Raw genomic sequence first — 27,762 nt, forward strand, 5'->3', positions numbered from 1 at the left:
TTATTCCTTAAAAAATACCATCTATCCATATCACTTGTTATGTCCATCCATGGACACAGATACACACACTCTGCCTCACAGCAGATGCACACAGACAGAGGCCAAAAGAAAATGTCCAAAATGCAAATAAAGGCATATTTATATTTGCTGGCGAATTCATCAATAATTCATCAAACCATATGCTAACAAACATTTTCCAAAACTTCCACCAAAAATACATAATGAATAACAATGCAGCAGCAATTGAATCTTTAAAAAAAACATGTGCCATGTAAGCTTAAAACAATAAAGTTATTTCCACTCAGTAATACCTAACTCCACATCTTGTTCCTTCCCTTTACTTACATGTATGTATTGGTTCATCGTACACAAAAATTACACTGCAAATTGTAATTTCCATAACATGACGCATATGGATCTGCAGGTGTACACTGTACAGCACACATGTCTATAAATTAAGCTGCAACAAACTGACTCAAAACCTTCCAGCAGATGAAGCACACAACACACGGTCCAGGTCATGGGATAAAAAAAACAACAACACATATTGCGTTACTACATTGTGCCTTCAGGCAGTGTGAGCAACAACCTCCATTTACTTCTTCATCTCACAGACTTGGTGAAATCAGTCAGCATCATGGTAAACAGAGAACTGCTGAATATCTTACATACAGATCACAGAACTCCATTAAAGATACAACCAGGGGGCCTAGAGCTCATACACTGCCATAAATGACATTGTGCTCCAGAGCAGAGCTGTGTCAGGGGTGTGGGAGTCCCACACAGGACCTTTGCCATAAAGAAACGTGTAAACAGCATGGATCTACAGCGTGAATAAAGTCTTATTTGGTTGACATTGTGGCGGACATTAATGTGACAATGCTGATCTTGTCCAGCTGATAGTGGGAAGTTAAAGTGAAAGGGAGGGTAGAGCCGGTGAGAAAGAAAAGCATCAGATATGGCAGATATTTAAGGGATCAAATCTGTGTTCCAGGAAAGCATTACTGTTGACAGCACATGCAGAAAATGCCAAGACCAAAAATAGTTAAAGAGTTAATACTTGTGTAATTATGCAGAAAGCTCTCTGGAAATTTATACGAGATTTTTTAAAATAGACAATATCAGTGCAATAAAATCAAATCACAGCCAGGCTGTTTTTATGGGAGGGATGTGTGTCTTAGCGTTTTTACATGGACCTCAGAACTGATGGCTCAGCACGGCCCACAGGAACATGAAAAAGGAGACTCAGCAGTTTTGTCAAATATAAAGAAAACATTCCTGAAGTAAGTGATTTCAGAACAGCTCACTGCACGGCCTCATGCATCGACTCAATTCGAAACCAGACAACAGAGACATGAAGGGAAGCCACTGAGATTAGATTAAAAGTTACAGTTACTTACTTATCTGTGGTCTCATGCTGAGTCGCTTCACATCACTGAGGTTTTACTCAAAGCTAAAAACGAGGAGCGAGTTTGATTTTCTTTGATGACATTCCTCTGCTAAAAATAACCTGTCAGAGATTGTGTTTTGTAGCATTTCTCTAATTTCCAAATAACACACCACTAATATCACTGTGACATTGAAATCAATCCCTCATGACTATACGTCTAACAGTAATTCTAACCTTAACTTAGATGAGGTTACGTCACGTTGCAAACTTTTTTTTCCCCACAAGCACTAACGACTAACTCACATCACACATTGCTGTTTCAGCAGAAATGTGGGCCTGCAGTTGAGAGTGAGTGCATATGACTGGCTGCATTCACACTGATGCAGCAAAATGTGAAGGTGAGTGTTAACTCTCTGTAATGGTTTGATAAATTCACATGCCGGAGCAGTGTTGGTCACAGAAGCAACATCGCAGGATGCCAAGGATGGCATCTGGCTTGGGGAAGCAATGTGTTGTGGTAGCTCAACACTAGTGTGTGCCGTGCCGCACAAGTGGACAATTTCCTAATTTCGTGGCCAAGAGCAATTGAGCGTGACAGGTCTGAGAGCAAGATAACCTAGTGCCAGTGTCTTTTCTTCAGGAAGAACAGGAGGCTCAGATTCTACCCAAGAGGCTCAGAGTACACCGTTTGCATTTTGAATTGTGTTTGCCTGCTCCCTCAAGCCAACCTGAACTTAAAGGTATTTTCTAGACTCTCTGTAGGGTCAAACATCGGTTGCAGGAATTCTATGCAGAAGTTGTTTTATAATATTGGACACTTGAGAAAAATGCAACAGCAAGTCCTCTTACACAAGATATACGGAGGTAGTCGTGTCCTTTTCAATGTAGCTTAACAATAAAAAGCACTTAAGTCTGAAAAAACATGGATAAAACCGACCACATAATAGCCTATAGTTTAATCATTTATTGTGCTTCTTTAAGGGAGGTCAGAGTTGAAAATGTAAACCCCCATTGTAGTATCATACCAAACCACACAACAATATTATAAATCTGTAGAGATATTGGTTTTATGTCACCAGGTTTTGAGACACCTCACCTCACACACCTCAGTACAATGGAAGTAACTGGAATTTGTTTTGCTCCAACGAGCATCACTTTCACTTTAGTAGTGGCAACATATAAAACGTTACTATTATGAATGGATTGAAATGGAAATGACACCAGCCCAGTTACACACAGGGAGGTCTTGTGTAACTCAAAACTGATCACTGCAGGTGGGAGAGAGCACTCTCCTGATTCCCCCTCTATCCCTTTCTCACTCTGTTCCTCTCCACCCCTCTTCCAATCCTGCATCTCTGCAGTGTCTGAGGTCACGGAGCCAAAGATTACATAACGTCAAGATCACTCACTACGAATCACTCGGCTATGCATCATCTTTACTCCCCGCCTGGCAAGCACACTGGGTGGCCGACTGAAGTGATGTGTTTGTATGCATGCATGTAAGAGGAGAGAAAAAGGGGTAAAAAGAAGGGTGCTGCACAAGATGTTCAGGAAACTGACAGACGATTGAGCCATTACATAAGAGGACTTGATTGAGGACAGCTCTCTGTCTCTTTCCCTCCTCACTACTCCTCTTCCTCTTCCCATTTATATGATGCATGTCACTGTCTCCTTCAACCTTTTCTCTGCTGACACTATCTTACTTGCTTTACTAATTTTTTCCCTCTTAATATTTTTTCTCGTTTCTTTCTCTTTCTGTCTTTGCCTCTTAGTTTGAGAGCATCACCATGTCGACCATTCAGCATTGCACCCATTTTTTGCCAGAAGACAACTCCTTATTTAAAACCCTACAATAATACGTTTGACAAAATGTCACAACTAACAGCACATTAGACCTCACCTGGGCAGGCAGTGACAGCAGTATATAATCACGTTGCTTTTAAGGACTCCTGATGCGAGACAAATGCCTTCATAATAAGACAATGGAATATTATTGGATCGTAGTGTAGGTTTTTGTGTGTGATTATATGTAATTTAAGTCATGTCTAATGACTAGCTTTCACACCTGTGTCCTTTTTTTATTCTTCCTCCCTGCTGTAAGTGTTCTCAGGTCGAATAAGAGATAAAGAAAAGAATGAATGAATGCTGCAGAAAGATTTTGTTTGTGTTGCAGGATTAAATCCATTTCCTCATACAAGTGTCATACTACAGGTACAGTACACACACAAACACACATTTTGGAACTGTTGCGATGTTCAGGGGACTGCAACATAATGAACATATCGAAAAGAGCAATTTAATTCATAACAAATGTAAATATATATTTTACTCTGCCATCCAGAATCTGTTTAATATCACTCCCTGCAAAGCTTAATCTAAAGTCAGTAAAAGGCAGGCGCAGGGAGAGATTAATCAACCCTCCCTGTGGAGAACAAAGAAGAAGCAAAGCCCACAGGTGGACTCTGAGATGTGATATACATTAGCAGCAAAACTGATTTTTGATTGATGTCATTTGTGTCATAAACATAATATGTATGTGTGGGCACAAACACTGTGTTTCAACTCATTTTGGAGCTGTACGGATGTGCAGCTCACTGCAACTTCCAGATTCCACCTCTCCCTGCTGCCTGGCCATCACCTCATTCCCCTCACCTGGTCCCCCCCACCCTCATCTCCTCACCTACAGCTCATTCCCCCGATTAGCCAGTTATTACAATCAGCCCTCTTTCACTTCCCCACCAGATCTTCAGCCTAGCTATCCAGCGGTCCCTTGTTCTTGTTCTGCCCGTGTTGCTCCAGTGTGCCTGTTTTCTTGAACCTCGCTTCTCTTGCCTGTCCCTCTTCGGAATGAGTTGCCTATTGGACTGACTTCCTGGTATTCGGACCCTTGCGTGCCCGATCATTAAACTGAATTTGCATATTGCCTGTCTCAGTATCGTGGTTTTGGGTTCCCATCTGCAAGCAATACACAATATTCTTAGACACCTCTACTTTTTCAAAGAACTATGCCTTTAGCAAGAACCAGGTCATTTTTTCCACAGGCCTCTTTCAGTTGGTTGATAAACACATCTGTTACATAAGCCTTTGTCCTCTATGATCCACTCTGGAGTGTTTTGGTACAACTTGAATTTCAGGTTGCTTGGGGAAAACCATCTCATTTATTATGCATAGAGAGAGCACAGTGTACTTTGTACAGCCCTGTTGAGATGGAGAAAGATAAGAAGTGAGCACAAAAAGTAGAGAAAAGGATTGACCACAAGTGTTATCTTGGTTCGATCTTGCATAAAATATAAGCCTCTCCATCTACGTTCTACTACCTCACATTTTCTCTGCCTTGGTGAAGCTGCACATCCCCACTGTTGATGAGAAAGGGCATGGCAAACGCTCAATATAGATGAAGATGAAACCACAAAGAGAAGTCTGTTAAAAACCCTAGGAAGTTGGCATGACGATAATCGTGGACAAAAGTTTGACTGGCTCATGTCTTGATTTGGACTTTAGTCTAACATCATACCAGCAGTGCCGGGTGCCATAAGGGCAGGGAGGTTTAAGCTAGCTTCATACTTTCCGCGTCCGCAAAGGTCCACGTGACATAAATGTCCTCATGGAGTGTGGATCGAGAAATGCACATGGAAAAAGCAGTGGATACTCCCGCCATTTTTTGATGGATGACTTTGACAGATTTAAGAGTCTAGGCCTGATAAATTAAAGTAGGAAATTCCTCATTTTTATACATAAATTGTCATAAACATCTCACCATAGTATTGCATTTCACAGGTTGGGCAACAATACCAGTGCCAAGGTTGATTATTTCCTGTTTGTTTCGTAGGTGTACCATCAAACAGATTTCATTCAATGCAAAAAGTTTCTTTATTTGGGGACTGTGTTCATACAGTTGAGAAAGTTGATACAGCAATGAGTACAAGTGAGTTTCACTATTTCCATACTAGCTGCCTTCACTGGCTAGTGACCACCACCCCACTGCAAGCTGAAATAAAACCACCACCCCAGCCTTTACACATGTTGCCTATTATTCAGTTATTCAGATACACTATACAGTGGCTTTTATGCCCAGGCTGTAAAGCCCCAGCCATCACCCAATAGTGACTATGACAACAATGATTGAACTAAAACTTGAGACACACAGAACTACGACTGTCCACTATAATTTTTAAGCGTCATATTCAGGCCGTCTTGGATAGTATGTGCCAGCAATACTGGAGTTTGTTCCGAATGCTAAGTTGCTGCACCTACAGGGAAGTGTTGCACAGGAATCGACTCTCGTCCTGTTGAAATGAGGAAAAGAACAATTAGTTATCACAGTGGTAAATGTCTAAGACTGTACCAAAGCTAATTACATTTACAATCAATGTCTTCACCTTGATAGAGAGTGACGTATGCAGCAGACTTCCTCTTATAGTAGATGAATCCAGAGCTCACAGCAACAAAACCAAGCATCAGACCACACAGTCCCACAACAATTTTAATCTGTTCTGGTGCAGGAAGGGAGGGGTCTATAATTGTGAGAAACGGATGTTTCATTTACACTATCTTACATATTCTTATCCTACACACAATTTGCATCACAGTGGCACACTCACCCCAGACCTGAAGCGCTGGTTCAGAGAGACTGAGGTGTTCGACCATGCAGGTAATTTCTTCTCCTGCAGTCGGGATGTACCCTAGGTAGGAATGAATCTGATAGTACCATTCCCCATCAGGCATCACTTCAGACCAACTGACAGCTGAGGTCACTTCCTGCTTGTTCCGCAACCACTTCACTTGGATTTGTTTTGGATAAAAGTTATAGGCACTGCACACAAGCATGGACGGGTGCTTCACTGAATTCAACTTAATGGTGGGTGTAGCTGTAAGATTATCTGAAAAAAAAGAGACAAGCTTAGCTTTTCTATTGGGGGAAACAAACATCAACACACCTTTTTTGTTTCAGGATTTATTGTTTTTTCATCAGATATAAAGGATCTATGTGCATAACATATCCACAGCACCTCAAAATCTATTTAGTACATTCAATTGAAAGTAATCTTAAAGAAAATGCTCTTACCTAATTGTTTGAGGAAGTCTATGTTGTCTGTACACAACAGTTTCTTTTCAAATACTCGCCGTAGTGCGTGATAAGGATCACTGTTCCAGTCTTTTGCCTTTTCAGCTGTATAGGCTGTGAATCCAGTCCAGTTGCCTGTTGTGCTGTTGTACTGCATCATTACTTTCTTGTTAAAATAATCTGTAATCATAAACTCTATATCCTCAAAATCTTGACCCGTGGCAGTACAACACGCTCTGGTTTGTGTATAATCTTCATCTGAGAAAACTGTGATAAAAGCAGAGAAATGTATTAATGTCGATGTTTTTTTTTTTTACTATAATAAACACTAAAACATGACATTTCACTGATGCATTCAATTCAAGAGTAATGTAACTCACCTGGACTGAAAAGAGAGAAAACCACACAAAAAAGAAAATTATGAATGTGCATGTTTTCCCATGAGTAGGAAACTACGGTCGCAAAGCTGCTCTGATGTGAAGCATTTACGTGTTCACAGATACTCGGAAATAAACGCAGGTGCACTGACATGTCAACAAAATGCAAGAATGCACCCGCCCCTTGGCTCAGTTGAAACTCCCTCTCTCCATTACAAGATTTATAGGGATAAATACTGATTATTAGTTTTAATGATTATAATCACTATTGTTATTTTATGTTTGATTTATGTTTTATCAGAAAGATGTTCCTTGGTTTAGGAAAAGAAGGAAAAACAAAACAAACACACAAGCAAGAAATTAACAAGAAAAAGATAGAGAATAAAAATGTGTTTTAAGGGCAAATTTGAATATGTCTGTGGTGGAGGTCATTTCAACACTCGTGAAGCCACCATAGCAAAAGACCTGGTCCAACAGCAGAAGACTACAGGGAGTTGGAGACTAAACAAACATTAAACACCCTGTACACAAACTGTTGTTTGACATTGTAATGGAAAGCGGTAGAGGGAGGTCAGGGAAGGGGAAATCGGTTATTGGTGTCATAAAGAAGCCTTACAGTATTTTAGATTAACTACAGATCAGACAGGCGTGATTGATTAACGCCCATAAACAAGGAAATCTAGAAGGACTTCATCCTCCTTAAAGTGCAAGGCACACACACAAGTACTACCTCTCCTTGCAGTAAAAATAAAAATATCTTCCAGTCAGCTGCTGGTTTAAGTTCAAGCCTTGCAGCAAACTCTGACTTCCGTGAACTCTTTCTTGGTAGTGCACCTGATTCTTGGTTAAATTAATTTTGGGATACTCTGACACACAAGACCGTTAACAGGGACTCATTTCATGCAAGACATGAAGTTCACATTCATATTCTCCCAAAATCCATGCTTGCTTGTTGTAGTTAGTCTTAGATTTTCCATAAACAAACTCATTAATGCAAAACCTTTAGCAGTCAACTCTATAATGAAAGGCAGTCAAACTATGCCATGAAATCAAGGCAACTAAATGATCACTGTGATGGATTACATATCTCTAGAAGGTTTAAAATCTGATGACTTTCACTTAGTACTGAAATGAAGTAAAAAGGAAATAACTGTCTGTTTTAGATTTGACCAAGATAAGTTATTACTACATATACTGTAGACTTAGGATATGACCCATTTAAAGCCGTGTGGGATCTCATAGCACATGCTAGTTGAGAGCTCAATCTTCATTGTAAGGTGGTTATTCAAGATTAAACAAGTCTACAGCCAAAAGTCACAATCAGATGCATTTATTACGAGTTATGAATGTTAAAAAAAATTGTGAATTAACAACAAACAATAAAGAAGTGACAACACAAATAAAAAAGACATGACAGGATTATGTATATTGTCAGACACAGAAAAGAAAGAACGTTCAGTGAATTACAGATATGCAAATGATTCAGATTGATTCATATATGTTTCCATTTTTTAAAAGGAATTCTGGGCATTTTAACTCGATAGAGGACAGTTGAGATGTCGATGTGATCACAGCGCTGTATATGGTTTACGTCTTAACCACTAGGCCACGAGGTTTCCGGACACTGGTTTCCTTTCACAAGAAAGAATGCTCCGGCAGCAACTCCAAGAAGTCCAAGACTCAGGCCAAGTCCACAAAACACAGTTGGACCAATGCTAATCTCTTTTGTGTCAACCTCTGGGGAGGACAGGAGATATATATTTTTAATCTGTTAAAAACCCAAATCTTTGAGTGATGTTAGGCAAAGGAAAAAGATCTGATATAACATTTCTTTGTTCTCACCCCAAAACTTTGTCTCAGGTTTTTCCAGTGCCTCGTGTTCCACAGCGCAGCTGTAGATGTCTCCTTCCTTTGGGACAAAGTTCAGGTTGGAGAAGACATAAAATGTCCCATCAGGATTGGGTAAGCATTTGTTGAAAGGATCTTCCACTGTTACTTCTACATCATTCTTGGTCCACTTTATGTTGACAGAAGGAGGAAAGAAATGGTTGACGAAGCAGATGAGAGTATTCTCTTCCTCTTTTATCACGTCGTCTCTGGGGTAGATGATGATTTCTGGTGCCACTGAGGGTTAAATCCACACATATTTTAGTGTACTGTCTACTTTTTTGTAAGTAGTAAAAACAGAACTAAATGGCTAAATAGTGAAAAAAATGAATGTAAAATCAATATGCTGAGTACCACATACCTTTAGTCTTTGTTGAAGCTGACTTGTCTGGTTTCCATTTCTGTATATTACCTTTGCATATAGCTCGGTAATACAATGCATATTTGTAAGCCCAGGGAACATGGAAACTTGTAGGCACTCTGCTTTCCCAAATGAGAAGCTCTTTTTTAAAGTCTGCGTAGTAGATTTCGTCACCATCCAGTGTCAAACAGAGTTGAGTATCACTTGATTCAAAGCATCCATAGGTGTGACAAAGTTCATAACTTCCTAGGAAATGTAACAATACATACATCAATCCAGCAACAACTGTTATATAGTATTATACACGTTACAAACAAACTTGTAAATGTGTCATTTTGGTTCCTGTTTTGTTTTAGATACAAAAGGAACAGTTATAGGGAAATACAAAGCCATACTCACTTTGTGCATAGATGCAAACTGCTCCTGAGAAAATGAGTACAATTTTCAAGTACATATCTTCCAGTCTGTGTATATTTAAGTGTACTGTCACAGCTCTCCAGTTCTCTGTGGTTAACCTCTTAAGGTTGGCTGTGTTAAATGCAACCTTCCTCATACCTAAGAAATCATGTAAATGTTTTGCAAAAAAAGGACAGTCAGGAGGAGAAGAGTCAAGTAAGACCACCGGGGCACCTCTCTATGGAGTTTTCAGGTAAACAAACCAAATTTATGCTTGAATTCAGTGTTACTCATTAAAACTCATTGTGTGTATCCTTGAACTGTAAATATAAAAAGCAGTTATTGTTACATGAAATACATTTCCCACACTTTGTGTTTGGTTTCTTTCTCATGCTTTGACATCTCTTCCTGCTTGGCAGGCTAATAAATCAGAGCAGTTTCCTCCTTCAGAAGAGGGAAAAGATCATATTTCATATATTTGCATGTTTCTACATTTTGTTCCTTGTCTATTTCTATTATTTAAAATTATTTTTAAAAAGTAAGTACACTTTACTTAATCCACCCAATGTAAGATAAATAAAGAAATTATAAAATATTATCATTTTAATTAAAAGAAATCGGGTTATGCACAGAAATCAGATTTCTCTAATCACCCACCCCCTTAATAGGAACTGTTGATCACACTCATGACGTTTAAGACATCAGGTTAACTGTAGAAAGTTGAAAAGTGAATGAGAGACGTGGATACAAATATGTACAGTAGTCAGGCTTACATCACAACAGCTGCAGAAAGGTTTTACAACACACACACACACATATGATCTTCCCAGGCAGTCAGCCAATTATATTTTACTATGAGAGCAGTGTCCATGACCTCTGTGCCAAAAATAGCTGTCACACAAGAACAGTGTATGTCAATCAAAGTGCCTCCAAAACTGACATAAAGGTGTGCGAACACAAACTGTGTGTGAATGCGTGTTCGGGACACAAGGTCACCACGTGTTATGTTTGTCTGAAAGCAGCTCTTGGAAAAGTCACATCACTGCAGTTAAATAGCAGTTTGGAGAACAGAGAATAACTCCAGATCACTGACAGAAAGCAACAGACGCCAGAAGGACAGAGAAGAGGATCCCTGCTGATGGCCACCTGCACTCATGGCACTAACTAGCTGCCCAAGAACGTTGAGTCAGGCAAACCAGGCAGGAACAAATACACAAGAAAGAAATACTGTAGCAGAAAGTCCTTGTGGTAATAAAAAAGGAAGAGGATAAAATGTGAAGAATGCCACAATCACCTCATGTTCCACAAAATGAGAGGGCTTTCATTCCTTTTGAGTGGGTGGTTCAAAAAATTCATTTGTCAAGTAAAAGCTTGTCCAAATGACTCCCCAACTCTTTGTGCACATGCTTGCCCACATGAGTTAAGTCAAAGATGTTCTCCTGGGAACATGTTCTTCTCTTATCTTGTTATTCGTGTCTTTGAATAGGTGACTTTTACTCGTTTATGGAGATAAACAGAAGGAAACAGTTGCAAATACTTTTGTGATTATTCTCAATCAGGCTGATCACATTCAGAGGTAAAGCATCAGGCCTGTGGTCCACTTGATGGGAATGTTGTCCTTGTGTGATTGTGTGTTTCTTAAAGATACTTGACGAGGAGTCACTCAGAAAGGGAGAGGAAGTGTGTTTTTTGAATGGATTTCTGATGGTGTCTGATGTGTGTACCTATCTAATTTCTATGTGGGTGTTAAAATACAAAAAGACATGGTAGACACACATACTCAGACCATCTGGCGTGTTGGATGAGGACACGCTGCCATGCTGGAGCGCCCCCTGAAGCAAACTCTCTTCCTCTGTGGTTTCTCAGGAAAACCAAATGGCCATCAGGGTCAATTGGGTTGTAATGTACACACACACACACACACACACACACAAACCTGACACACACGTGTGCTCACTGCACACACACAGAAGGCCACTTCATCATCAAAGAGATTTCTAATCAGTTGTGAGCTGCTGATGTTCCTATAGCAACCAGGGACACTTGTACCTGTTATTCTAGTATGCACACAGTGTATCCGTGCATACACCCACATACTGTCGATGTGTGTGTGCGTGTGTTTGTGTGTGTGCGTCATGGTCAATACATTAATCATGATCTACTCTGTAGGCTTTTACACAGGGCCGTTTTACTGTGAAGCAGCCCTCTGACCTGCTGAGAGGGTTAATGGCACATGCAGAGATGAGCTATACGTGATGTGTTACTGTAACTTCATCTTGGTGATGACCAGGTTGAGAGTTGATTGGGTTTACCGCAGTGGAGTATGGAGTGAACGTCTCCTCATTACCCTTTAAAAGAGAGCCCTTTGAAAAGGATCAGATGATAATTATGCGGCTCATTGACTGAATTGGTTGAATCTCTTGCTTTGATTTACTAAAAAATACATTTTGATTGGTGGCACACGCACTCGTTCTCCACCCCCAACAGAATAAGAGTGCTTCGATGATTAGCGCCGGCATAATTTCAGCTTCAGACATTTAAACGTGGCAGATTTGATTCCTGTTTCAACATAAGCTTGAGGGCTGAATATGAGACTGAACTATTTGTTAAGATGGATGTTTTATCGCAGTGATGAGTTAGAAGTTACAATTTTAGATCCACGTCACTCCCCATTAACATATACAGAGTCTGATCACATTTACAATCCATCACCAGTCAGAGAGCACAATGCGTCCTGATACATTGTGATCACATTATAATGCGGCATGCACAGCTGCTCCCCCTTCTTATGCTGCATCTTTCCTAACACCTGTCCCATAACTCTTCTGACACATTCACAATGTGTCAGCACAGCTTCTATTCTCAGTAGCCATTGTTTCTCTTTGTTTAGACAGGATGTTGACAGTAAGTAAGGTTTAGGAGGACACGAAGAGAGGGAGAAACGGATGGACAGGCGATTAAGAGTTTCCTATTCTGATGAGGTGAATGATGTTAGCTTCCCATTAAACTGGTGGGAGTGCAGCCTGCTCTGTAACACACACTAACACGTGCACACATTTTTCACACCAGTGTTGTAGTCACCAAACATTCAAATCAAATCTGACTTGCAAACGTCTCAAGTCATCAGTACTTGAGTCCAAGCAAGTTTGACAACTCCTTTGTCCATCGCTACAAACCAAATGTGGACTTTAACTTTATTTATATATTTACAAGCAGTTGAAGCAAGATTTAACTGTTAAATGACCTTGTGTGCTTCTTCTGAAAGATTCAGTTTATACATCAAGATCATTTGAAGAATAGCAGATCTCCAAACCCCATATTATTTACTATTTTGTTCCAAGATTAAAGGACTGATTAAGAACTTTTTATTTCTGTTGGACAAATAAGGACAAAAGACATAAATTAGGTTTTGCAAATATGGAGAGGAGGAGCAGAACTGAGGAGTCCACAATGTACTATTTCAACTAAATGAACTGTGTTTGCAGAATTACAACTGGTGCTGGTGTCCATGCAGCTGCAGCAATATAGACTACATCAGCTATTAATCAGCTTCTAAAAGGTTTCAACAGTGTTTTGTAACGGTTTGGAAAGGCACAGACAAATTATGTCATCCTGCCGTTAGGGGTGTCTGATTAGTAAATGCTTCTAGAGTGCATGGACTAACATCTTTTCATTTGGACGTTTTTATGGTGGTTTTTCTATTTTTTTGTGAATGGGGTAATGTGTTGGTATATGTTTGTAGTAATGTGTAGTGTTAGCAGGGCTTGATATTCTTGTTTATAAGGGAAATATTAATGAAAGAAATGTCCAGAGTTTATGCAGGTAAATGCAAAGTGAGCAGAGCTGATCTGAGTTCAAATATCCTCACTTTGCCTGTATTTCAGCAGAATCTCCTAATGCACTTTCCAATAGATACTCCAAAATAAATTATATATCTGAGTGAGGCTGCTCTTCCCTGGAATTAAAGCAATGTACCCTGGTTCTTAGGACATATCAGTACAAAGTGTATGTGTTTCCGCATCTGCGGTGTGTATGTGCATGCAAGGGGCCATTAAAAATGTGTCACTGCTTTCTCTGTCCCCACAGGGCCTCTGTTTGAAGCTCAGTGCTGCAATGTGTGGAGTTTCAAACACATTGCCAGAGGCAGCAGCAAGAGGGCACAACAGATGTCAAGCTTTGGCATGACGGGGGCTGTAGAGTTACTGGCTGAGATTTAAGTTAATTTCCAAGTAAATGCATCACAGATTCATTGACATTGGATAAGAAAGGGTTTCTACTATCTTCTAGGACGTTTATCTTCACTAGATCAGAAAGATTCCACACCCAGGCATGCTGTTATATTGCTCAACATCTGTAAAACCCCAGCACTTGGGTTGCTTAGTGATATGGCAGTATAGCCAGTGGAAGGATAGATAGATTCACATCATCTTGTGTTATCATCCTCCACCCTCTCCAAGCAGCTACAGATGTAGATATTGAAAAGGTCTAAAATAAAAAAGAATAACACAATGCCTTTGTACAAATATTCCTCCTTTAGCTCTGTGTAATTTGTCAAATGTCAAGGGTCATTAAAGTGCCACCCTCTCTGGGTTTGTACTGTCCCTCTCTTTTTCTAGTTACACAAGAATGTGTGTGTGTTTGAGGCTGCTCAATAGTGTTTCTAAACCCTTTCATTGTATGCTGTGCTCTGTTCTTTTCTTTTTGCCGCTGGTATATTACCCTATTAATCACCATGTTTGACTGTTATTCTTCCCAGCTCATGTCCCACTTTGTGTCTGCTCTTTATTGACTGTGTGCCTTTAAATTAATACACATGCACTATGTATACTGTGTTCCAGTCAATATTAAAGACTAACTAACTGGGCTAAATCACACGTTTGAATCTCTCTTAGGACACTATCATTTCTCACCTGTTCGCTAGTCACCTCGGTTCCCACAACGTCCAGTCACCTGACCAACTGTTCAGTCCTTAGCTCTGCTAAAAATAGAAAACCATTGACCCTGGATGTTTACCAGATCATTAACGTTGCTACGTTGCCTTTGCAGTGGGCTGTTTCTGCCTGCTTGTCTGTTCCAGTATGTAACCTTGCCACGCCTTCTCAGTAAATTGCCTCAAAAACTTTACTCTGCCTGCCTTATATGAAACTGAGGCGCTTTCAGCGCTTTCTGCCCTTCTATCCCTGTGGGTATTTCCAACATGTCTACTGTCAACTGTATGGGATTTATTCTGCCAAGTTCTGTTTAAAGAAAAAGATTGGCCAAGTATTCCTTTAATTCTGGGCACCTGCATGGAGGCTGGTGAGTCTGGGAAGCCTTCTGTGCATTACTTTGTCCTATGTAGGTCCTTGTGGGCAGGTGAAAAGAAGCAGCTGGCGACACTAAGTGACATGGAGGTAGCACATGTCTACACCCTCCCCAGGCCAACAGCGGAGAAATCAGTGACAAGGACCACAATTGAAAGGGAAAAGGGCATTACAAATTTTGGGAAAAACATGCTACATGCCATGCTTTTAAAAACGGTGTTATTGCCTTTTAAATCTGTAGTTGTGTAGTCGAAAACCCTGGAAGATGGCAGATTATCATGTGAAGAGCGAGAAAAGGAGAGAACTCTTTCTCTCCTTTTCTCTCTCATTTTCAAGAAGAGAGAAGTCATACAGACCTAACATGGAAACAGCATATGCAGACATCAACAACATGTAAGTGTATTCCAGCTCTCACTCTGCTGTACAACATCTCTGTGTGTGAGCCTGAAGACAAACCATATTGCATTAATTGCCTGCACTTGCCCATTGTTCATGAAAATATTAGACCTGCTGACCACAATTTAAAGCACAGATGGATGTAATATCAATGTTGCAGGATCCCAAAATAATGCATTACAGTGAAAACAGTCAGACTCAGAGAGAACGGTTCTCAGCTGGAGAAGCATTGAAAATTAGCTTTAATTGAGAAGCCATAATCTGAGACAAAGACGGTGAGTGCAACCTCGAAAATAACCACCAGGGTTTCAATTATATCTGCACAGCGGTTGCTGTGCTATGAGCAAACAGCTGGATAACCATAGATGTCAGGCATATGGAAGCAATTCAAGTAATGGTATGCAGATAAATAATCAGACAGACTGCAGGTAGAGGACTGACTGAGAGAACGGAGGAACGTAACAAAGCCATATAGATACATATATATATATATATACACACACACTGAGTACAGATCATTGAACGCAACAGAGAGAGCAACTAATACAACATGTGACTGGAAAACATCAAGAATCAGCAAAGAGGCGGCAGAGAACAAATCTGTTGTATTCCTGTTATGCACTCCGTTTCTTTCATTCTTTAAATGATCTGGAGCTTACAGCAGTTTAGTGAAAGTATCGAATGAACTATGATAGGTGTGTTTTCCCATGATGTTCTTCTACATCACGGCGAGGCAGCATCAGAAGTGGTCTTCAAGGGTTTTAATGAAGATAAGTAGCTTAAACTGACTGGCTAGAACTGACTGAAAGCGCAACTGAGCTCCATTTTAATGACTTAGGGGGCTAATTTAGACTTCTGCCTTTAGTAAATGATGATGGTGAGCGGACACTTCCCCTGTCTTCTAACAGCACAAAGATGATGTTCTTGTTCCCTCAACCCATGCTCCAAAGCTCATTACTCAGGAGCTGAGCAAGCGGTGAGAGTAATTCAACTGCTTCTCAGGTGCAGAAAAGACACTCTCTGTTCTTTAACCAGTCACTGGTTAATTAATTGCAGAGGAAATTGCATGGTAATTGATGAGGCAGTGAAAGCTCTGCTCAGTGTAGTCTGAAAACAAATGTCAGAATGAATCCTCCATAGCTCCATGTGAGATTTGTTTTAGTAGGTACTGAAAGTAATTGGTAGAGTAATTTATCCCTATGGGGAAACTAGTTTGCATTTCATTAGCTACAATACTGTAAGTTACAGCATGAAAATGGCTTTAACTGGAGCAGTACACCAAACCTGATAGGCTTAGTTTAATGAATTTTGTTTAAGTAAGAAGGAATCGTTTGACATGATGGGAAACAAGCTTATTGCTGAGAGTTAGAAGACAACATCAATACCATTCTCAAGTCTTTACAGTAAATGTGTAGTTGGATCCAGCCCCCTATCAACACCTCTAAAGTTCACTAACTACCAAGTTATATCTTGTTTGTTTTATGCACATTCTGCACATAACCCCCCATTAAATGTCGATGTGTCACTTTTACACTTTGGTGTATGTACTAATTAAACAAATGATATATAACATGTTAGTTGGACAGAGCCAGGCTAGCTGTTTCCCCCTGTTTCCAGTCTTTATGCTAAGCTACGCTAAGTGCAAGCACATGATGATTGTTGTACAGTATAGTTTGTGTGTCAAAAACTGATATTGTCCTAAAACTGCCTCAATATCTGTAAACTTTGTGCACACAGAAGCTTCAGAGAATCATCGACCCGCAAAACAATTACGGTGGCCCAAACAAAACAATGCTGACTCAGACAGTTACCCAATACTCAGTGACCTTCTCAACACACATGCATTTTCTCTCTTACTCTCTCCCTGGCTCATCTTTTGACGTCTGGCGGATCATATGAGTGAGCATGTTTCTCTCCATCTGGTGTGTATGAGCCAGGTCACTGTCTGGCTGAGCTACCATCTCCTCCGGGAACAACGAAGGAACAGGCTTCTCGTTAGTCAGAGCACAGAGTCTCCACTCTGGGGATGTAAACAAGATCTTGGGTCTGGGCCTGGACGTGCTGTGGGGCATCTCAGTATGCAGGGACACAAACAAACATTTGGAAACCCCCCAGAGACTGACCTTACACTGACGTGCTTATGCCACTTTTATGAAAACAGTAGTCTGTCTCTCATAGATCATTAGCAGCTTCCACGGAAGGTGCTTAGTATTATCATGTATTATCATTTTTACTTCATGTAAAAATAAAGAGATCATTGCCTTGTACAGCCTTGTTTCTCAATGTGCACACTGATATGAAAGCCCTCAGCTCGAGCACAACATACTAACTGTACAACAGAGACATTTTGACAATAATGAATTTCATTTTAACTGAGATAGATGTAGCTCTGAGAACATACAGTACTGTACCCGCCTGAGTCTTTAGACCTTATATTAGTCAAATAAATGGTCTGCTATGCAGTGCATCTCCTGAAAGCATATCATTTACACGTACACACATACTTACAGGAGGCTCAATACCAGTGACCTTATCTAAAGTTAAACAACGCTAAAGTCACCGTGAGAATATAATATCCCCCATATTGTCTGTTTGACAAATAACACTCAGATTTAATATGAATGTAACAATGTAAGCAGCATTATAACACACAAACATATGAACCGCAGAATACTCAGATCATTGCATTTTATTTGCATGAAAGAAAACAGCACTGCAGCCATTTTTTTGTTAAATCTTTTGTCGTAATAGTCAACTGAATTGATCTTATACCACGAGGAGATCATCTCCAATTTGTTTTCTCAGCAGCGCTTCAACTTAATCGCCATTCGAAGATGAGAGTCTCCTGAAGAGCCCATTGAAGATTGTTGGTAATAACATTTTTTTTTAACAGCTGTCTAGCCATGTCATGTGCAATACAGCAGTCCACTTCACTAATAGACTCATATTTGTCTGAAGAGATGCCCTCACGCTGCATTGCTATTCGAGGAGATTCGGATTTGTGACTCTCATGATGTGTTGTGTAAGAAATGCGTACAATATAACCAGGACAACGAAACACTAAATGAATCATCACTCATCACGAATCCAAGGGAAAATACAGCATGCTGACTCCGTGAGATGAAAAGGTGTTTTTATCATGCATCCACACCGCAAGCACACTGCAGTACAATATGTAATATACACCTGTCCAGATGACAGATATTGACCACTTCAAAATGTCATGGCTTGCTGCAGCATTGAATTAGGAAAGAGCAGAAACTGGTTTTCCTTTGAACGTATATTTACATTTGAAAATAACTGCAGCAAGAAACTATTTAAGAAGGACAGAGATTCACTCACAATTACTGTTTTGTTCAGAGGTTATGTATTCAAACTCTTCTGAGATCATATCTGTTTACACACACACACACACACGCACACACACAATGCTGATGATGATTGTATGATTTATGTGTCTGTGTGTGTGGGTGAGAATGTGCATGCTGCAAAAAAACAGATTGCAAATGTTAATTTGTCAAGTCAATGACAGATCAATAGATTAGGTTGGGCAACATTATTATCATTACAACAACAGATGTGGTAGCCTTTAGCTGGCCACAGCGGACAACAGTGTCTTCCATCAACACTGGAGCAAAGCAAAGCAGAGGAGCCAATCAGCCTCCGGACAAAATGTGATGAAGCAGCATCCCAGTAATTATAAACATGAAACTCACAGAAACTACTTAAGGGTCCAAATCAGGACGATCAAGCAAGATAAGGATCAATAGACTTCAGCAGAGGCTGTTCAAGTCGGCTCATTTCATCCTCAACCGACTGAAGAACACAACAATGGGCTGGACTGCAGTGAAGGATTGAATCTTCTCAAACAGCACAGCTGACTAAGATACAATTTAATCGTAGTGACTCAACGAACCCTTTATTCAGAGGTGCACTGACTCACTGTAAGCTGCGCCTCATGTCACATCATGAAGTAGGTTAAATGGTGTGTACAAATCTGACACAGTTACACTCAATAAAACGATTCAGCTGGAAAACATGTTGTTAAGGTTCAGTTAATACTGGAATGAATCATCTGAAGACTATTTACACCAGGAGTGCAAGTAAACACATACAGTTACACAATAACAATGCACAATAACATCACCTCTTATAACGTCACATACCACTATTATATGAAAAAAGTATAGACATGAAACATGAGAGCCCACTCATGCGATTAATGCCACTCCATGAAAAGACACTACAGCAGATAAAGGAGAGACAGAAGCAGAACCAAGCAAAACAATCGAATAAATACACTGAGCTGAGCACTGAACGTTCAAGAAATATTGTTTTGCTCAAAACACAGCAGCATTGCTTGATGGTGAAGATGTTTCTGTGTCACTGTGACCTGAGGGGAACTTCAGCCAGCAGATGCTTCTCTCCCTCATCCTTTCTTTCACCCTCCCCATCTCCAAACACAAATACTGTCTGTGAACGTGTCTCCTCAAATGAAACGTGATCAAAAAATGTGCAGTAAATCTGCATTTTAGTCATTTTGCTCTATATATATGCAGATATATATGCAGCGGTTGCATAAGCACCAAAAACAAGGTACAGCACAAAGGTAACAGCCCTCGAGTCCTTATAATGTGTGACTGGGGTGGATTAATAAAATGCAGAGTGGTGTTTGGAGGAGAAGGAAGAGAGTGAGAGCTGTGAAGAGAAAGCAATTTGTATTTACATGCATTACTCTGAACCCACAGAACATACAATCACACTCCAAACACTCAAAGTAAAATAAATGCACGTTTTGTCCTTCACTATGTATAACAATCACACGATTCCCTCTGCTGCTGCTGCTGCTGCTGCTCACAGTCTCTCTTACAGTAAATTGAGTTCTCAGCATCCTAAAACAGAGGCAACAGCAGCTCCACCCCGCGGCGGATGCCTGACCGCACCTCGGCTGGAAGAGCTCAGTATGTCCTTCGGTGCAAAATGATCAGCGCGCCACTGACAACTTCGCAATAATCTGGCTCCCCGGTAAAAACTATCAGCACATCAGACAAAACGCGCTGACCTGCATCTCTGTGGCAATCAGCAGACAGAACAGACTGCAAAACATCACGAAAACCAAGAAAACTTCACCTACCTCCTCCACTGTGAGAGGCATGCAGATGCGGTACTCCTTCATCAACATAGTCCTTTGCACAATGGTGACGGCAACACAGAGGAAGATGTAGGGTGTCAGTCTTGGGGACGATCAAATCAGTTATTTAGTTTAAACACTTCAATGGAACAAGGCCACTGAGATCCACCGGTTCACTAAACCTTCACTTCTGCATCACCTTCTGCAGCCTCTGCACACACCTGGTCCGAAGTACAAGAGGGTCTTCCAAAGGCGAAAATAACCCCAGCAGTTGCCACTTTTCTGAACTACTCCAACAGCATCGCCTCCAACAACAACTGCAGCTTCACGCGGACTCTTGCAGCCGCTCGTGTCCCGGACAAGGATCGAGATTTTCGTCGCCCCCTGGCTCTTCAGACACAAACACGCTCCGTTTAACCGCGTTCACTTGAAAGCGTGCTTCCTGCTGCTTTGAGTTTTCCTGACAGCTCCGTCCAGGGATGCGCAGCCGTGTGGAGCAGCTGCGTCAAGTGAGCGCGAGAGAGACAGGAAATAAGAAGAATTGACCTTCATTATAAAAAACGATGCACCCACTGATCTACTGTATAACAAATATAAGTAATGGTAAAAGTGTGTTGTAGCTCACTCGGAATGTTTTTGAGCAGCCATTGATTGATTCGATTCAATATTGACGTTTGCATCAAACATGCAATAAGATCTTATTTTGAAATACGTGGTCGGAAGTCCTGCGTGCTTTTCTGGCTGGTTTTAAAACACGAGTTTGCCCTCCGCACAAGCAGAGTCGGCAAAGATGATCTCAGTGATTTCAGTACACATGGACACAACGATAACCTATGCGAAAGCAGAAAAAGTGAATCGATTTGTGATTAATCTGTTTCTCTCTTTGTTTGCATTATCAATTAAACAGAACCCATTTATTTGGCTTATGAGACCCACATTAAGTTCATATGTTGTGTAATTTCCCCCCGGGGATCAATAAAGTATTTCTGATTCTGATATGTAATATACATAGAAAACATATGATATAGAAGATCTATAATAATACATATAACGCAGAGGGGCTATAAACAGTATCATTAAATCTTGTCCCCTATGATGCTTTCCTGGCAGAACCATGGTTCTGACCATACACTGTCTCTGGTTCTGACCTGGGACTAAATTTAGGCCTAGTGGAGCTGGCCATGGTTCTGATCTGAAGCTGACCATGGTTCTGAAATTTAGCCAGGATTAAAAGTTTGCTGCTTGAGTAAAAGTGTTTCTAGCCAGTTAGAAATATGATTTTAAAACCAAACTAAAGAAACTTCCCCCACTTGCGTTACGTTATGTTTTGGCTATAATTAATTTTTTGATTTTATACTGTATTCATGTGTAACCATGTACACACCCTTTGCCCTATTACTGTTCTTTGGCTCATCTTCTAGCAGTCAAAGCTACTTGCGAGCTAACTAACTAACACGCCAAGATATTCTTGTCTCTATTCAAGCTATGTGTTGGGTCACTTACCAGGAGGTGTGTGTTTATTTTCTCCCTTTTTATCTTCACGTATATATCTTGTTTGTTTCTTTTAGTCTTTTCTGTTCTGGAAGTGCTGCCTGTAGTTTTGAGCATAAACTATCTTCAGGTCAGAGGTCGGGCTCAGGAAGGACCTGCAGCTGTTGACCATGCAAGCTATTTATCCAGTTTTATAGTGATGATGGTAATACACACATCATATCATTTATTACTTATTAAACGTTTATATTGAGTTTTGTTATCGTTTAAAAAACTTCTTCAACATCATAAACGGAGCAGAAAAATATAACATGCAGTACTCATTTCAAACGACAGATGTCACCAGAGATCTTCATTTCAGTGAGTTGCAGGGAGGACAAACACTTGTGTCACATAAATGTTTAATTTGTTTTAAGGAGATCAAGGTGGTACTTTTTATTTTTATTTTGAGCCCTCGTCAGTTTAAGAAATTAGTTATTTAATTTTTCATTTGCACACAATAAGATAAGGATTTTCTGGTTCTTGGATAATTGGGTGCACAGTACAGTCAATAGTAACTTAAGTGACTTAATGTGTGTCATTTACTGCAGGAAGGGTCTACAGCATGTGTGCTTTTATGTTTGATGTTGCTCTGCATTCATATTATGTTGAATTTTATTCAGTACACATGTGAAAAAAGTTGGAATCGGTATAGCTAATAAATTGGCCACTGAGTATGTATTAACACAGCTCATTTTCTAATTTGGACCACATTTGCAAAATGATTGAAAATCTTTGCACATCTGGTGTTGCACATGATATTGTATAATGTTATTGTACAATAACAAGAAAGATCAACCAACCTTTCAAACTACCACTCATTGGTTTCATATGAATAAATAAATGAAGCAGCAGTGGAGCATCAGTGTTGTGGCTGGTGGGATTCATCTTGATGAAATAAACCTTTCCCTTGTAAAGGACGGAAACAGAAGTTCTTATGTCTCAACTCAAGAGGGTGCAATGCACTCGCATGTGTTGTGTATCTGAAATACGTTTCTTACACTTTTAGGGTCACAGAGGAAGACAGTGCAGAGGCACCAGCACAGATGTAGAAACAGAATTATGTGCACAGCGCTTAAACATCTGATCTGAGCATGCACACAAACACAAATATGAAGGTCTGTATGTGCCATGATTCAAACTACAACTCTCACAGCATTATTAAAAGCATGCACAGACACCACATTTTGCATCTACAGTAGCTCAGGCGTTTGAAGTTTAAGATATTTTTAGGGGCCGAGTTGCAGGTAAATATAAGTTATATTACTTTGGCTAAACTTCACCACATACTTTTGTTTTGGCTTCACCAGCTTGTGAGAATTAAACAGTTTTGTCCTGTATGGTCACAATACATGCACTCACTTTACCACAGACACAAGACATGCATTGCACACACACACACACACACACACACACACACACACACACACACACGCGTGTGCACACACATCATAAATTTATTAAAGGGCTGAACAGTTGACTCTGATTGGCAGGTGATGCACTCTGTTAAAGTTACAGTATAATGTTAAATGTCTTCAACGTGCCGTTCTCCAGCTGAATTCATTATATACCCACACGCACACAAGGCAAACACACACACACACACACACACACACAAAGCAAGCACACACACACACACAAGATATTTTTTTGGTCTGAGTTAGACAGCATTTTAACCAACCGGAGAAGCCAAAGGCAAATTTCCACATTTGCGAACAATAAAGATTATCATTATTATTGTGCTAAGCTGTTTGTAGTGTCAAACTGATGACACTTGCTACAGTTAGGCAGACACATATATCTGCTCTCTCTCACACGCACACACACACACACACACCAAACTCTGTTTATTCCAGCCGGTATGAGAGTGTCGGCAGAGAGGAGACACTGTTGCTAAGAGACCTGGCTTCCTCGCCTCTCGGCATCATTAGTTGGCCTTTACTGTCACTTTCCCAACCTCTCAGCCCAGTCGGTCCACTTTTACTGTGGAGGAAGGAGCTTGTTTCTCAGCTGGTTCGATAGGGGGGGCAAAATTAATTAGGGGTTTATTGGAGCCATCAGTCTGGGAAAGAAAACACTGGTGTTAGATGGGTGTCACAGGCCAGCTTAATGATTGCATTACATCCAGGTGAATAGACTGGGAGGGTCCTGGGGGGGGCAGCATGATTTAGTCCTGGTAGAGTTCAACATGGAGCTGCTGCTTTTCAAAATTGGGCTATTCAGTGTGCACATCAAGGATTTTGGTTAAGCGAGTTCAAAACTATGACTTCTTTGATCCTCCTATTGCTTGGTGGAAAATGTGTCTGTGGGTTGTTCTCCTTTTCATCTTATTCTGCTCTTGTGGCAAACACATTAGAGGACTCTGAAAATCCTGACCACCTGTGGTAACACACATTTAAAGACCCTAAAACCCTTCGATCAGTAAGAAGTCAGTAAGAGTGAGGGGGTCTTAAAAACATTCTGCCAAAGTTAGAGCAGTTTTGCTACAGTAATTTCACAGGAAAGTTTTCTGTTTTTCTTTTTACTTACTGGTGTGAAGTGGGCGGGGCTTAGTTGGACAAAATTATGTCATACACTTCTATGCACCAATCAGGATTTAGCAGCCACACCAACACAATCCTGATGAAGCAGATTAGCAGATTCGTTTTTTGGTGGTAAAATCTTAAGGAATAAAAAGTATGGATGTTTCTTTTCCAAACTTTAACTTTGTTTGTTGCTCATGAAGTCATAAATATTTAAGATTTGAAGCCAAGTTTTCATCATTAACCAGCTGTTATTGTTTGCTTTAAAAATTTTCAAGATCTTAGATCAAGATTAAATCAAACATGTTTGATGTAGTCTCAGTCAGGAGGCAAGAAATTTGAATTCAGAACCTTCAATGTGTACCGATAATGCACGGTGGTTAAAACAGAGTACCAGTATTGCATATCAGCATGGTATCCGGAGGAAAAAGTGGGATTGGTGCATCGCCAAGAAAAGGTAGATTGTTTGAAATGTTATGCTTTCATTTTTTTTCCAGCATAGTAATCTTTTCACATTTGATGGCACCAACAATATATGGAAAAACCACAACATTTTCATGAGATGAATTAAATCCACAATTGAAATAAGCCTCTCCATCAATGTTAATAGCTCTGATTCTGTTTGCATAATTGCAGTTTTGTTAGCAATAACAACTAATTTCTGTAGTCTTCTGAATTTTAAACATATCATATCATCGCCATCAGACTGTCATGTATGAACCAGGCGTTAAGCACCATGAACCTGATTTGGGCCTCTGCAGAGCAGCGCGTGGCGGCCAGTTCATTAGTGGGAGAAGACGGGTGACGACGTGGCTGGAGGGTGTAAGGTGACTATGTCATATCATTTGGAAAACGTGGCGAGTGTCGCGCTCAGCTGTGTGTGTTTTCACCACAGGGATTCACACATAGACGTGACCGCCACTCATCAGCATATGATACATGCATGGACACACACCTCCACATGTACCCCACACTGTACGTAGACAAATAATCATACACACACACACACACACACATACACACACACACACACACACACACACACACACACAAACTACCACCTAATTCAACACTCTTATTCCAACACACTCTTTCTAAGGCGTGTTGTCAAATGCACTCCAGTGAGGTGGCAAGTGAGAGTTGAGAGCAGATATTAACGGTGACACTGACAACACTTTGAAGACAGAACACTTTTGTCTACAGATAAATTGCTGCCTGTCTTTGTTGCTAAGCTGGGACTGTCGAAACAGCACTCTCTGCAGTAGCACCTGTTCCTGTTGTCAGGAGTCTAAAGGGACTTTGACCATGATTGGTATTTGCAAGTACACAAACTAATTAATATAGAGATTAAGGGATGTCTGATCAAAAGTACAACAAGCATCCTCTTACGATGAATGCAGCAGGATAATTCTCTGTTTTTCCCGAGTGGAGTTGATTAGTTGAAAAGTTTTCTAAAGGACGGCTGTGTTGATTTACCCTAAATACAGGAAGGTTACTGTGGCAAGGAGCAGTACAGCACTTATTCACAATCAGAAAGAAGAACCGAAGAACAGACAAAAAAAACAACAAGAATCACGAGAATGTGGCATCAAGTGGCATTCCCCTTCATCACTTTCAAATGTGGATAATTTACAAATTGAAGATGACGAGATTTTACCAACACGTCTCTCACAAATGCTCTTCTTCTTTTCCCACATCTGCATTCATCCTTATCAATCATGCACATGCAACCTTTTAGAGCGTGGAGATTGACGCTTCGATGTCAAGACTGTTTCCATGGATACAATACAATCCACTTCTCAGCTTTCCCCATTGCTGGTCTAAAACCCAAACATGTAGGGTGTGGTGCTGCTTCAGGACCAGCATTACCATGAAAATAAAATGTACCAGCCTTATAAACGAGGTACCCATAATGTGTCTTTTTATCCAGGTAATTTCAGGTTTCACATTTCCCAATCTAGTGGGTCAGACAGCCATCTAGGTGTCATGCACATTTCATTTAGAGCAGAAGATTGTCTCTTGCATAATGTATAATGAAATCTGAACTTATTGCCAGTGGAGAGATATTGCTGTGAGAGATGTGGCATCTCTTTTTCATCTTGGGGCTCAGCTTGCATTTCTCCTCAAAGATTAAACAACAACCGCTCAATATCCCAGCTATTAGGTTGTGATGTTGGAAGGGAGGTGAGCGCTTTGAGAAGTGTACGTATGTGCATTTGTGTTTGTCTCCTGTGCACGTGTGTGTGTGTATGCGCACGTACTGTATGTGCATGACTGTGTGTGTGAGAAATTCAGGATTTTTACAGACGTAATGGCTTTGCTTTGTCACATTGGCCACATTGCATTTTAGGGCTACTGATGATCATCCCCTGCTCACAGACAAGCTGCTGCCTCCATGTCACTATGGAGACACTGGTTGCTATACATCAGCCAATCAGTGCAGAGTGGGAGATGTTAAAAAGTTGCCGGCGTAAAGGTCCTCTATGTTGTTTGGTGTTAATCTCTATATGTGTCTTTCTGTCTCTGCCTGTTCCTCTCCATGGATGGTTTCCATCCATGTTATTCTCTTGATGTATAGAAACAGAAAAGAAGAATGGACATGGCAAAGTTCAACACAATGTTCTCATTATTGTGAAAAAGTTTTCACCACCACTTGAAGTGGAAAAGTTGTTGATGAAGGACTTTTTTCAGAAAAAGTGCAGCGTGCCACATTCTGTTGAATGAATAATGACTGAGTTGACACAGTTAGTTCAGTAAGAAGTAAAAATCCACCTGGTGGTTGGATGAAAACATAACTTGTCTTTCTATCTCTGTCTCTGTCCTATTTTCAGATCCTTTTTTCAGTTGCGTGTCCACCAAACTCAGGCCACATGAGGACAGGACAAGTGATCAAACTGTCATAAAGAATATGAAGACATCCTGGCGTGAGATGAAGAAGCTGAGGTGCTCTAATTTTCATGTACTTTAAAAGTGACTTTTTCCTTTTACTTCATTTGCATTTTGTTTTACCCAAACTGTCCATTTCATTTTGTAGTGTGACTTTGCTGCTCAACTTTAACCCATGCTTACTGTAGTTGCGAGTAGATCTTCTTTGCAATGCACATTTCAAATGGTTTCATTTAGAGCTTTAGATAATGTGGTTAAACTGGTGCTTTCTTAACAACTTGTATGAATGTTTGACTGCTCATGCTGCTTGCCCAACTGGACGCTAGCAGTGTTGTTGCCGTGTCCACAGATCTCAGCAGGTAACTTAGTAAATTGTTATTGTAATGAAACGAATAGATGCCCAAAAATACAGAAATAACACCCCCCTCCAAATGACAGACCTTTTCTTAAACTGACCATTAAAATGATTATGTTTGCTTTTCAGACGATAGCAACAGTAAAGAACAATGGCAGAACAG

General features: G+C 40.4%; 3 protein-coding genes across 3 annotated transcripts in view; all 3 read right to left on the reverse strand.

Annotated features, from left to right (window-relative positions):
- The window catches only part of pitpnc1a (phosphatidylinositol transfer protein cytoplasmic 1a), a 39,346-nt gene extending 18,989 nt beyond the window's left edge, over positions 1–20,357 (reverse strand). The window contains exon 1 of the mRNA XM_070923483.1: positions 20,310–20,357. Within this exon, the coding sequence (XP_070779584.1) occupies positions 20,310–20,357 (48 nt within the window). The remainder of the gene's footprint in view (positions 1–20,309) is intronic.
- On the reverse strand, positions 5,237–6,948 carry LOC139300161 (class II histocompatibility antigen, B-L beta chain-like). Its single transcript, XM_070923166.1, has 5 exons — positions 6,836–6,948; positions 6,456–6,722; positions 5,992–6,270; positions 5,770–5,904; positions 5,237–5,676 (listed from the first exon to the last, which is right to left on the reverse strand). Exons 1-5 carry the CDS (start codon positions 6,885–6,887, stop codon positions 5,627–5,629), a joined length of 783 nt encoding a protein of 260 aa, XP_070779267.1. The 5' UTR covers positions 6,888–6,948; the 3' UTR covers positions 5,237–5,626.
- Positions 8,252–9,598, reverse strand: LOC139300818 (H-2 class II histocompatibility antigen, A-Q alpha chain-like). Its single transcript, XM_070924015.1, has 4 exons — positions 9,480–9,598; positions 9,081–9,326; positions 8,675–8,956; positions 8,252–8,569 (listed from the first exon to the last, which is right to left on the reverse strand). Exons 1-4 carry the CDS (start codon positions 9,532–9,534, stop codon positions 8,427–8,429), a joined length of 726 nt encoding a protein of 241 aa, XP_070780116.1. The 5' UTR covers positions 9,535–9,598; the 3' UTR covers positions 8,252–8,426.
- Positions 20,358–27,762: the final 7,405 nt, after the last annotated feature.

The sequence above is a fragment of the Enoplosus armatus genome, chromosome 17, assembly GCF_043641665.1.
Source record: "Enoplosus armatus isolate fEnoArm2 chromosome 17, fEnoArm2.hap1, whole genome shotgun sequence".
NCBI lineage: Eukaryota > Metazoa > Chordata > Actinopteri > Centrarchiformes > Enoplosidae > Enoplosus > Enoplosus armatus.

Coding starts and splice junctions, on each gene's coding strand:
- LOC139300161 (XM_070923166.1), bottom strand. CDS start 6,887: ATGCACATTCATAATTTTCTTTTTTGTGTGGTTTTCTCTCTTTTCAGT. Junction 6,271..6,455: donor AGACTTCCTCAAACAATTAG/GTAAGAGCATTT, acceptor CTTTTTTTTCAG/ATAATCTTACAGCTACACCC. Junction 5,677..5,769: donor ATACGTCACTCTCTATCAAG/GTGAAGACATTG, acceptor TCATTTCAACAG/GACGAGAGTCGATTCCTGTG.
- LOC139300818 (XM_070924015.1), bottom strand. CDS start 9,534: ATGTACTTGAAAATTGTACTCATTTTCTCAGGAGCAGTTTGCATCTAT. Junction 9,327..9,479: donor AGTTTGCATCTATGCACAAA/GTGAGTATGGCT, acceptor TACATTTCCTAG/GAAGTTATGAACTTTGTCAC. Junction 8,570..8,674: donor ACCTGAGACAAAGTTTTGGG/GTGAGAACAAAG, acceptor TGTCCTCCCCAG/AGGTTGACACAAAAGAGATT.